Source organism: Babylonia areolata, chromosome 19 (genome assembly GCF_041734735.1).
Source record: "Babylonia areolata isolate BAREFJ2019XMU chromosome 19, ASM4173473v1, whole genome shotgun sequence".
Taxonomy (NCBI): Eukaryota; Metazoa; Mollusca; class Gastropoda; order Neogastropoda; family Buccinidae; genus Babylonia; species Babylonia areolata.
The window spans coordinates 40705088-40717221 of NC_134894.1; the positions used below are offsets into that span (position 1 = coordinate 40705088).

At 45.2% G+C, this 12134-nt stretch overlaps 1 protein-coding gene across 3 annotated transcripts in view; it reads right to left on the minus strand.

Annotated features, from left to right (window-relative positions):
• LOC143293708 (uncharacterized) overlaps window positions 1-12134 on the minus strand; it is a 66652-nt gene that overhangs the window by 22299 nt on the left and 32219 nt on the right. For all 3 annotated transcript variants that reach the window (XM_076604893.1, XM_076604892.1, XM_076604894.1), the window contains exons 2-11: window positions 10882-11566; window positions 9867-10072; window positions 9224-9338; window positions 6752-6875; window positions 6196-6268; window positions 5091-5349; window positions 4403-4518; window positions 3881-4015; window positions 1500-1704; window positions 143-476 (exon numbers count right to left, since the gene is read on the minus strand). In XM_076604893.1, the coding sequence (XP_076461008.1) occupies window positions 143-476; window positions 1500-1704; window positions 3881-4015; window positions 4403-4518; window positions 5091-5349; window positions 6196-6268; window positions 6752-6875; window positions 9224-9338; window positions 9867-10072; window positions 10882-11172 (1858 nt within the window). In that variant the 5' untranslated portion in view covers window positions 11173-11566. The remainder of the gene's footprint in view (window positions 1-142; window positions 477-1499; window positions 1705-3880; window positions 4016-4402; window positions 4519-5090; window positions 5350-6195; window positions 6269-6751; window positions 6876-9223; window positions 9339-9866; window positions 10073-10881; window positions 11567-12134) is intronic.

Consider the following 12134-nt stretch of genomic DNA (forward strand, 5'->3'; position numbering starts at 1 on the left):
GTAACCTGGGCAAGACACTCTCCGCTATAATCAAAACTCTAGCCGAGATAGTCGATACAGCAGTAGTTAAGTATGCCTCCTCTGCTGGTCTAATGGTCATAGTCAAACACGACTGACTGTCATACAAACCACACTGACTCACCTTGCACCAAGTCCTTACAAACACACTGCCCGGACTCCCCGTCGCAGACACTGTTGGGCTTGACCCCTTTCGGGTCGCAGCCGCAGGGCTGGCACTCCAGGGCGGGCCCCACGTCAAAATGCCCGTCCTCGCACCGGTCACACGTGGGCGCTTTCACGTTGGCCTTGCACGTGCAGTCGCCGCTCTGCGGGTCGCAGGACACGGAGCCGTTGTGGTGGCACTCGCACTCGTGGCAGCCGAGGGGGTTGGACAGGTCCAGAGAGTGGGTCCAGTACTTGCAGGCGTCACAGAGGGCCCCTTCCACGTTGGGTTTGCACTGACACGCTCCCCCGTCCTGTTTTTATTTGTCTATTTATTTTTCATTATTATTTTTTTTAAACATTTTTTCTTATGGTGTGTTTGCGTGTGTTTATGTAAGTTTGTGCCTGCCTATGTGTGCGTATGTGTTAGGGTAGCTGTTAGATACACATGTATGTTAAAATGTATGTATGCAGTGTGTGTGCGTGTGTGCGTGCGTGCGTGCGTGCGTGCGTGCGTGTGTGTGTGTGTGTGTGTGTGTGTGTGTGTGTGGTCACATTTTGGTGTGTGTATGTAACATAGATATAATGTTTTATGTTAACAAAAGCGTTTTTGTAAAGCACCTAGAGCAGATTTCTGGATAGTGTGCTATATAAGTATCCATTATTATTATTATTATTATTGGAATAATTGCAGCAAGTGGTAAAGGTTTGGGCTGATACAATGCAGGAGCGTAGGTGGGTGGGTTCCACGTGAATTATTATCATTGTACATTCATTCATTTGCGTTTGAAAACCGACAAAGCGAGACAGACAGACAGAGAGAGTGGGTGTGTATGTGTGACAGATTCAAGATTCAAGTTGGATTATTCAAACAAGGCCATAGCCCCCATATGAAGAAGGAGTAAGAACATAATTCTGATTGTGTCATTGGAATTAGTAATATGAACAACGCAACTTCTCCGTGTGTGTGTGTGTGTGTGTGTGTGTGTGTGTGTGTGTGTGTGTGTGTGTGTGTGTGTTGTTACATTCGCTCCCGACCGGGCTGTGTGTGTGTGTGTGTGTGTGTGTGTGTGTGTGTGTGTGTGTGTGTGTGTGTGTTCTTACATTCGCTCCCGACCGGGCTGTGTGTGAGAGAGTTTCAAGAGATTAAAGGGGTAAGACAAAGGAAAAGAGCGAGTCTCATTATCAAAAAAAAAAAAAAAAGAAAAGAAAAGAGAGAGACAGGAGAGAGAGTCTCAATGTACCGTCACCTTTCCTGCTTTCCCGCGCCCTCACCCACCCCTCCACACACACACACACACACACACACACACACACACACACACACACACACGTACCTGGTCACACATCTGCTGTTTGTTTACGACGCCTGCATCACTACAGTTACATATGCCTTGGCAGTCGAACTGAGCCGGTTGGCGGAACCGATTGTCTACACAGGTCTGGCATCGTTGGTCTTTAGTGTGGGTGTCACTGTCACAATCACAGACGTATGGAGAAGCTGTGATGTTGCAGCTGGCTGCGTTCCCGCCACAGTTACACCTGCACAGGAGAGAAACCAACAGTTGAAAATTCAGCCCTTGTGTTAAGGTATGTTCTTTGTCTGTCTGTCTGTGTGTGTGTCTGTCAGTCTACGTCTCTCTTCCTCTGCATGATGTGTTGTGATTACCTTTGGTGTATTTTCCTACTTTAGTGGTCTAAATTCTGGGACATATGAAAACGAAAACTTTCGCGCGCTTTTTTTTTTTTTTTTTTTTTTTTTTTTTAAAAGCAAACAATTGAGAAATGACATGCAGTCCTACAAAAAAAAAGATTTGGGTTTTACAATGACGCAAAATGACGCATATAAACACATACCAACACTTGTGGACTCAAGCCTACATTCTTTTTTGTTTGTTTCTTTGCTTTCCTTTGCATGGTTGGAAGAGGCGATGGTGGGGGAAATAAAATCGAAAAGAGAGGTTCTCTGATCGGCACAGACGGAACGTCTCACTGCAGACGACTTTGTAGACCTGGTAAGTTGATGATAATGATGTGGATACTTAAATAGTGCCTATACTCGGTCAGAGACCAAGCACTAAGCGCTCTACAAACACGGGGTCATTTGCACAACAGGCTGCCTGCCTGCGTAGAGCCGACTGACGGCTGCCATTGGGCGCTCTTCATTCGTTTCCTGTGTCATTTAATTATGTTTCAGGCACGCGCGCACACACACAGTTAGACAGACATGTAAGATTTTACGTGTGTGACCTTTTTGTTGATTTACCCTGCAATATAGGCAGCCATACTCCGTTTTCGGGGGGGGGTGCATGCTAGGTATGTTCTTGTTTCCATAACCCACCGAACGCTGACATTGATTAAAGAATTTTTAAGGTGCGTATTTGATCTTCTGTGTGCGTATGCACGCGAAGGGGGTTCAGACATTAGTAGGTCAGCACATATGTTGACCTGGAAGGTCGGATAAATCTACACCCTTCACCCACCAGGCACTGTTACCGAGATTCGAACCCGGGACCCTCAGATTGAAAGTCCTACGTTTTAACCACTCGGCTATTGACTGCACACATAGTGTGGCAACTAAATCTGTATCGAAAATAAGTACAATAACCCTCAAAATAGGGTCGAAAACTGGGACTACAAGAAAATGAGCAACATCATCCACAGCTGGTAATATCGCTTCAATTATGGACGAAAATCGCCATTAAAATAGATCCCTGGATTTAGGATCCTAAAATAGGAATTAAATCACTCAGCTCAGTTCCATGACCCCTATCAGGGGTACTGTTTCAGAAGACTATCCTTAATTCAGGGACAAGTTTCAACGACAATGATCGTGCTCACTTAAAACGATATTGCCTATAGCAAATGCCGTGGTCCAGTTTACGTGGTTTTCGACTCTTGCCATGTTGCATTGTACAGAAAATCGTCGGCAATGATCGTTTATCGTTTATTCATTTATAGTCTGTTCATCTAGCATTCACTCAATCTGTGCACATCAGTGAGCCGATCTTTCCTTTTTTTAGGCTTCCATCCATGAAAAGTCACACACAATCTAAAGGCTGTTATGCCGGGGATGAGCAGTGAGAATAAGCTCTCACTGCTCAATAAAATGCTCGAAAGGCGTGCGTCTCAAAAAGCCTCTGTCAGCTAAAACGCAACTTATGGCCTTCACGTGGTGAAGCCGTTTCCACTGACAAGTAGAACGGGCGAAGACGGGCAGCCGGCGCCTTAAAACCAGTCTGCTGTCTAGACAGGTCGCACTGTCTCCACGTCCAATGCCTAACTGCTGCCTAGACAGGTCGCACTGTCCCCACGTCCAATGCCTAACTGCTGCCTAGACAGGTCGCACTGTCTCCACGTTCCTTACCCAAACTGCTGCCTAGACAGGTCGCACTGTCCCCCCGTCCAATGCCTAAGTGCTGCCTAGACAGGTCGCACTGTGCCCACGTCCAATGCCTAAGTGCTGCCTAGACAGGTCGCACTGTCTCCACATCCCTTACCCAAACTGCTGTCTAGACAGGTCGCACTGTCTCTACATGTCTTACCCAAACTGCTGTCTAGACAGGTCGCACTGTCTCTACATCCCTTACCCAAACTGCTGCCTAGACAGGTCGCACTATCTCCACATCCCTTACCCAAACTGCTGCCTAGACAGGTCGCACTGTCTCTACATCCCTTACCCAAACTGCTGCATAGAAAGGTCGCACTGTCCCCCTACCTGCCAGTAACGACGAGGTGGGTGAGCACCACAGGTGGACTGGCCTGGGGACTGGTGTCGGAGTACGTCAAGTTGAACTGCCGCATCACACGGGTCGCGAAGACCGCGGGACTCATGTCCTGGGCGGCCACGCTCCTTTGGAAGACAAAGAGTCATGTCACTGCAGAGTGGCGTGTTAATGAATGAGGAACAGTTATCAGTGCATACTGCCTGACCAAAGAATTGACACAACGCGCTGGTAGGGACTTGAGAGCATACTACAAATGCTGCAGGAATGAAAGAGATGAGAGAAAAGGCAAAACAGATTGACAGACAGATAGGTCAGCAAGAAAGAAAGAAATATTTTCAAAGTTAAAACGATTATGCACAGATGCATGTAAGTCAGCATACCAGCCAGCCAACCAGACAATCACACACGCGAACAACCAACCACCGCCACTTCCCCTCCTTCGCCCACACCCAGACCTCCTGCACACACACACACACACACACACACACACACACACACACACATACACTTACAGATCCACACTGCAGACCATATTCTGGCATGTCATCGATTTGTTTTCGGAGTTGGGTAAGACAATCTCCAGACTTCCGTGTAAGCTGCTGCTCAACCCTGCCTCCACGTTCTCCACCTGCGACAGTATTAAAAACTCATCAATCAGAGAAGGTAAGGTCTGGAACACCTGGCGCCGCTTCATGAAAATAATTTTCTGCACCATATAAGAGAGAAGACAAAACCCACAATGTTGGCTCAACATCTACGGGGCTGCAAGGGACATTGGACACTGCCTGCTGGACTCCAGCTGCCCCTCGAGAACGGCCCATCGCGAAGTTTTCTCTTGTTATACAAAGCTCGGTAGAAGAGAGTGTATGTATGTGTAAGCCATTGCACAATAGTGCAGAAATTCTAATTGTATGTCGTTACACTTAAAAAAATTTTTGATTATTTTCAGTGGGGGTTAATCACCGATAAGACAACAGAAATTGCCAAACTGCCGGAAAACCCCAACTTCAAAAAAAAAAAAAAAAAAAAAAAAAAAGACTGCCCCCTTTTCCTTTACATTCTCAAATTTTCGTCCACATGGCTTCATCATGTGTGTGTGTGTGTGTGTGTGTGTGTGTGTGTGTGTGTGTGTGTGTGTGTGAAGAGTTAACTAAATACTAAATGGAAAATTAAAATAAAATAAAAAGAAACATGGCTCACATGGTACTCATCTGACAGCCCCACCATCAGCACAAACTGACCACTGTCCGGCCCCGCCCACGCCCCGCTCCCCGCGCCCCCCACCAGCGTGTCAGCCGTGTTGAAGGTCATCTCTACGCGAGCGGCCTTGTCCTCGTTCTCGTTCTGACACGTGTAGGGGTCGTTGGGGGTCAAGGTCAGGTGTGAATGAGGGCAGCGACACTCGCTGACTTGCCCGGCGTTGCCCAAAGTTTCGTTGTTGAAGATTTGCTTTATCTCTCTGTGGGAACACCCGTTTTTCGATTGGTTTGGTTTCGTTTGTTTGCTTTTTTGTTTGTTTGCTTGTTTTTTCTGGTTAAAAGTTGCTTTATAGGCTGTCCAATGGAGGATTGGAGGGTGCGTGTAGTGTGCTATGTCGTCGTCGCAGTCGTCATCATGATCAGTAAATAGTAGCAGTATCAGCTGCAACAGCAGCAGGAGGAGGAGGAAGAGGAGCAGCAGCAGCAGTAGTAGTGGTAGTTGTTGTCGTAGCGGAAAAAGCAGTAGTAGTAGTTACAAGTAGTAGCAGCAGCAGCAATGGTAGTAGTAGTAGCAGCAGCAGTAATAGGCAGAGTAGCAGTAGCTGTAGTAGTAGCAGCAGCACCAGTAGTAGCAGCAGTAATAGGCAGAGTAGCAGTAGCTGTAGTAGTAGCAGCAGCACCAGTAGTACGGCAACAGCACCAGCAGTAGTAAACGTAATAGTAGTAGTAGTAGGAGTCATGTTGACATTTCAAACCTACCATTACAGAAACTGATAAGATATATATATATATATATATATATATATATATATATATATATATATATATATTCGTCGTCCTTATCTTCATCATCATTATCACCATTATCTTAACAGTGCTGTTATGAGCATCGCCATGATCTTCATCATCATAATCATCATCATAACTATTTTCATGCTAAAGAGGCGGAGAAGACGGCTTTAATAAGATGATGATTGATGTCCAAGTCAACTAACTCAACCAACATTCACAAATCAATCGATTGATTAATCAGTCGACAAATCACAGGCACCGACCAGCCAACCAACCAATCAAACGTGGACTCAGCCAGTCAGTTAGTCACTCACCTGGATGTGAGGACATCATCATAGTAACGCACGTCGTACATCTGGTAGGAATCCCCCGCCTGTATGTCGTTGCCTGCACACATACGCACGCACGCACACACGCACACACACACACACACACACACACACACACACACACACACACACACACACACACACACACACACACACACCTACGAAATCAACAAAATATCAAGGTTTCAGCAGTTCTCACATTTCTCACCTTTTACGTTTCCAAACGGTGGGGGGTGGGGGTGGGGGTGGAAGGTGGATTCAAGATGAGCACAGAAACGGTGCTAATGGAGCAGCAACAATGAATAAAAAGTAAAATAAAATAAAATAAAATAAAATAAAATAATAATAATGATATAAAATATAGACCAAAATGAAGTAAAATATTTTTGATGAAATAAATAAACAAAATAACCAAACTGACAAAAAAAATTGATAGATAAATTGAAACATGAATAAATAAATAGACAAATAAATAAACAAATAAACAAATTAACTAATGAATTAATAAATTGATAAACGAATGAAAAGAAGCTCTGCCTACCTGTGCGCGCGCCCAGAATGACCGTCAGCGGACTGGACACAGTGGGCACAGCAAAGGATGGAGTATTGGCGGTCACAGTTTTGAATTCTCCGTCCGCAGCAAAAGTCAGTCTGTCACTGCTGATCTGTCAAACGACCGCGAGTGACTGGGGTCTTACAGCAATAACAGTGATGATTATGATGACTGTGACGACGACGGCGCTGATGATGATGATGATGACAAATGATGATGATGATGATGATGATGAGGAGGAGGAGGAGGAGGAGGAGGCGGGTCATAATTACAGTCATGATGATATTACATTATGCTAGTATGTCTAACAAGACATTATGCCCACATCGCAGCGAAGCAATACAACGCGACACAATAACGTGTAACATGGGGATACAACATAACATAACAACACAACGATACAACATGAAGACACAGCATGATAAATCAACACAGCACAGTAAAGAGCAACACGGTAACATACAGTACAGTACAGTATAGCATAACGCGACATGGAATAGAATAGATACCAAGGTACATTACATTACAGTACAGTACAGGACAGCACAATGGAGCGCAGTGCAGTACAGTACAATAAAGTACAGTACAGTATAGCACAGTGTAGTGCAGTACAGTATAGCACAGTGTAGTACAGTACAGTATAGCACAGTGTAGTGCAGTACAGTATAGCACAGTGTAGTACAGTACAGTACAGTATAGCACAACGCGACATGGAATAGAACAGATACCAAGGTACATCACAGTACAGTACAGTACAGGACAGCACAATCGAGTGCAGTGCAGTACAGTACAATAAAGTACAGTACAGTATAGCACAGTGTAGTACAGTACAGTATAGCACAGTACAGTACAGTATAGCACAGTGTAGTACAGTACAGTACAACATAATGCGGTAGAGTGCAATATAATACAGTACACTGCAGTACAGAACAGTATATTACAATCACGGTACAATACATTACAATGTACTGCAGAGCATAACAAAGCACTGCACTGAACACCAAAGCACATATACAGCACAGCACAGTACAATACAGTACAGTACAATACAGCACAGCACAGAATAATACAGGACAGAATAGCATAGCACCGTACAATGCAGCACAGCACAGTACAATACAGCACAGCACAATACAGCACAGCACAATATAGCACAGTACAGCACAGCACAGTACAATACAGTACAGTACAATACAGGACTGACAGCACAGTACAATACAGGACGGCACAGCACAGTACAATACAGGACAGCACAACACAGCACAGTACAACATAGCACAGTACAGCACAGCACAGTACAATACGTCACAGTATAGCACAGCATAGCATAGTACAATAGAGGACATCACATCACAGCATAGCACAATACAATACAGGACAGCACATCAAAGCACAGCACAGTACAATACAGGACAGCACATCACAGCATAGCACAGTACAATATAGGACAGCACATCACAGCATAGCACAGTACAATATAGGACAGCACATCACAGCATAGCACAGTACAATACAGGACAGCACATCACAGCATAGCACAGTACAATACAGGACAGCACATCACAGCATAGTACAGTACAATACAGGACAGCACATCACAGCATAGCACAGTACAATACAGGACAGCACATCACAGCATAGTACAGTACAATACAGGACAGCACATCACAGCATAGTACAGTACAATACAGGACAGCACATCACAGCATAGTACAGTACAATACAGGACAGCACAGCACAGCACAGCACAGTACAATATAGGACAGCACATCACAGCATAGCACAGTACAATACAGGACAGCACATCACAGCATAGCACAGTACAATACAGGACAGCACATCACAGCATAGCACAGTACAATACAGGACAGCACATCACAGCATAGCACAGTACAATACAGGACTGCACAGCACAGCATAGCACAGTACAATACAGACCTGAATAGCATAGTGTAGCACAGTACAGCACAGCACAGTACAATACAGGAAAACACAGCACAGTACAATACAGGACTGCACAGCACAGCATAGCACAGTACAATACAGGACAGCACATCACAGCATAGCACAGTACAATACAGGACTGCACAGCACAGCATAGCACAGTAGAATGCTGGACTGCACAGCACTGCATAGCACAGTACAACACAGGACTGCACAGCACAGCATAGCACAGTACAATACAGGACTGCACAGCATAGCACAGTACAATACAGACCTGCACAGCACAGTGTAGCACAGTACAGCACAGCACAATACAATACAGGACAGCGCAACACAGTATAGCACAGTACAACACAGTATAGTAGAAGATAGCACAGCACAATACAGGACAGCACAGCACACTATAACATACAGTACAATACAGTATAGCACAGCACAATATAATATACAGTACAATACGGTACTGCACAGTACAGAACAATGCAGCACAGCACAGCACAGCACAGCACAACCAACCTGCAGAACAAGGTGTTTCCAGGTGTTGAAGTAAGGGTCACTGCAGACAGAGTTGACACACAGTTTCTCGCCGTGAAAAAACACTTTGATGCCACTTCCAATTTGGGCCAGGGTGCTGAAACCAGAAGAGCAGCAGCAGCAATTGGATTTTTTTTCTCTCTTTTTTTTTTTTTTTTTTTTTTTTTTTTTTTTTTTTACATGCTTTCTTGTTTACCTGTGTGTTTCTTTGTTTACCTGTTTGCCTGCTTATTCACTTCCTTCCTTTCGTTTTTTCCTTCGCGCTTCCTTTCTTTTGCGTATGTTTTTTTTGTTTTTTGTTTTTTTTATCTATATGTCTCTGTCTCTCTGTCTTCCTGAATGAAACACACACACACACACACACACACACACACACACACACACACACACACACACACACACACATCAGACATTACATTAAAGAAAGACACACACACAGTATGGAGAGAGAGAGAGAGAAAGAGAAGTGTGTGTGTGTCTGTGTCTATCAGTCTGTCTGTCTATGCATGGATGTGTGCGTGCGTGCGTGCGTGCGTGCGTGCGTGTTCGCGCTCGCCGCGAACGCACGTGCGTGTGTGTGTTTAACTTTTAAGTTATTTGCGTGGATGTGAGCGTGCACACTGACCAGTTGCCGCTACAGGACGGCAGAACCCACAAGCTGACCGCCAGACGGTCCGAGGTGGTGGAGGCATCAGTGGCATTGATTGAACAGAGAGCGGCGTTGTCCACGGCCACTAGACCGTTGGTGTGGTCAGCGGTGGCCGGCAGTCCGTTCGCTTGGTCCGTGCTGACGTTGCACCCGTCGCTCTTTATCCAGGAGGTGAGAGGGATCTGAAGAAGAAGCCGTGGTTGTTGTTTTTGGGTGGTTGTTTTTTTGTTGTTGGTTGTTTTGTTGTGGGTTTTTTTGTTGTTGTTGTTGTTGTTTTTTTTTGGGGGGGGGCGGAGGATAGGGGGTAACCTGGTTCCTCAAGTAGTTGGGCGTAGTCTTCTTTTTTTTTAATAATAAAATAGACATTTACTGATGTACTCTAATAATTTACGCCAGTTTCGAATATAGAAATCTCGCTATTCTTGTCTAACACATCGGCATATTCAGTCCCCCGACGATGATTGCTACCCCCAGGTACAATCGAATCCTGACTGAGCAAAATCATGCTTTTAGCCCATAGACTGCTGATGACGAGTGTTATCACCAGTGAAGGGCTTTCACCTGAGGCACATTGAGCTCACAGGTCATGGTGTCAAGTCTCCACGAGAAATTTACTTGGTCTGCTTCATCTTGTGATTGCATAACTTGTGTTCAGCAAACCAACAGTTCAGAGTACACAAAAAGTAACAACTGCACGTAGGAGTCATTCCACACTTATCTCTAATCACCAATCCTCTGCAACCAAGGGGTTAAAATACAAGAAGGCTATGGTGAAATAACACACACACACACACACACACACACACACACACACACACACACACACACACACACACACACACAAACACACACACATTTGTTGTTGTGTCTATTAATCCTTTAGGATTTTATAACAATAAATTAAGTCGAGTCGAGTCACACACACACACACACACACACACACACACACACACACACACACACACACACACACACACACACACAAACTCACCTCCTTTGACGGAAAGTCAGTTCGTGATTGGGTGGGACAGCTCAAGGCACAGACGTTCAGACTGATGCAGGTGCTCGCATTCATTGTCTGTTGACACTGACCCCCACCACACTCCACCGTCACCTTCTGGACCAGAGTGGTTGAGGAGGGCTCTGGTAGCTGGAAGGTGCCCCCGGAACAGGACGGCATCAGAAACACCAACATCGTCAGCAGCGGTGTCAGCAACAACAACGACGATGTTGTTGTCATCGTTGAAGTGCTTAAGAGGTGGAGTGGGAATGTTGAAGGCATTGTGTATTGGTGTTGTTGCTGGTGTTGTTGCTGGTGGTGGTGGTGGTGTTATTGTTGTTGTCGTTCTTGTTGCTGATTATTGTTGTTGGTTTAAATGTTTTATTTCAAGAAGCAAGACAACATAACAGAGTTCAATATACAAAGTCTTGAAAGAAGAACAATCTTGAGCAATAATAAGCTTGAGCTGATACCGTGCTCTTTCATGCAATACCCGCGATCAACAACCGCAACTGTTGTTGCTGTTATTGTAATAGGTGTTGTTTCTGTTGGTGGTGGTGGTGGTGTTATTCTTGTTATGATATTGATATATATGATATTGTTTTCGATCCACTGTTTTCCTCCTTTGCTGATTCTTGCAGCTCTGTGTCTTGTTTCGCTGTTACTGTACCTCCACCTGAAACACACACACACACACACACACACACACACACACACACACACACACACGCGCGCGCGCGCGCGCGCGCGCGCGCACGCACGCACGCACACACACACACACACACACAAACACAACACACACACACACACACACACACACACACACACACACACACACACGAAAATCAATTTTTAGTTTTTCAACGAGGCGTCATTGTGTTAGGACAAATCGATAACAAGCTACACCACATCTGCTACGCATATACCCAACAGCAGCATAACCCACCGCGCTAGTCATGCCTTGAGAGCACGCATAAATGTATATATATATATATCAGAGTGGATTTCTTCTCCAGAAGTTTTCCAGACGACAACTCTTTTGTTACCATGGGCTCTCTTTGGTGCGCAAAGTACTTGCTGCACACGGGTCTTCCCTTTATTGTCTCATTCCGAGTGCCTGTACGCCCAGTCTGATTTTTAAGTCAAACTCGGGAGAAAGGGCGAGAGCGGGATTCGAACATAGACCCTTACGGACACTGTATTGGCAGATACGTGTCTGTGCCATTCAGCCACCTTCTTCCTCC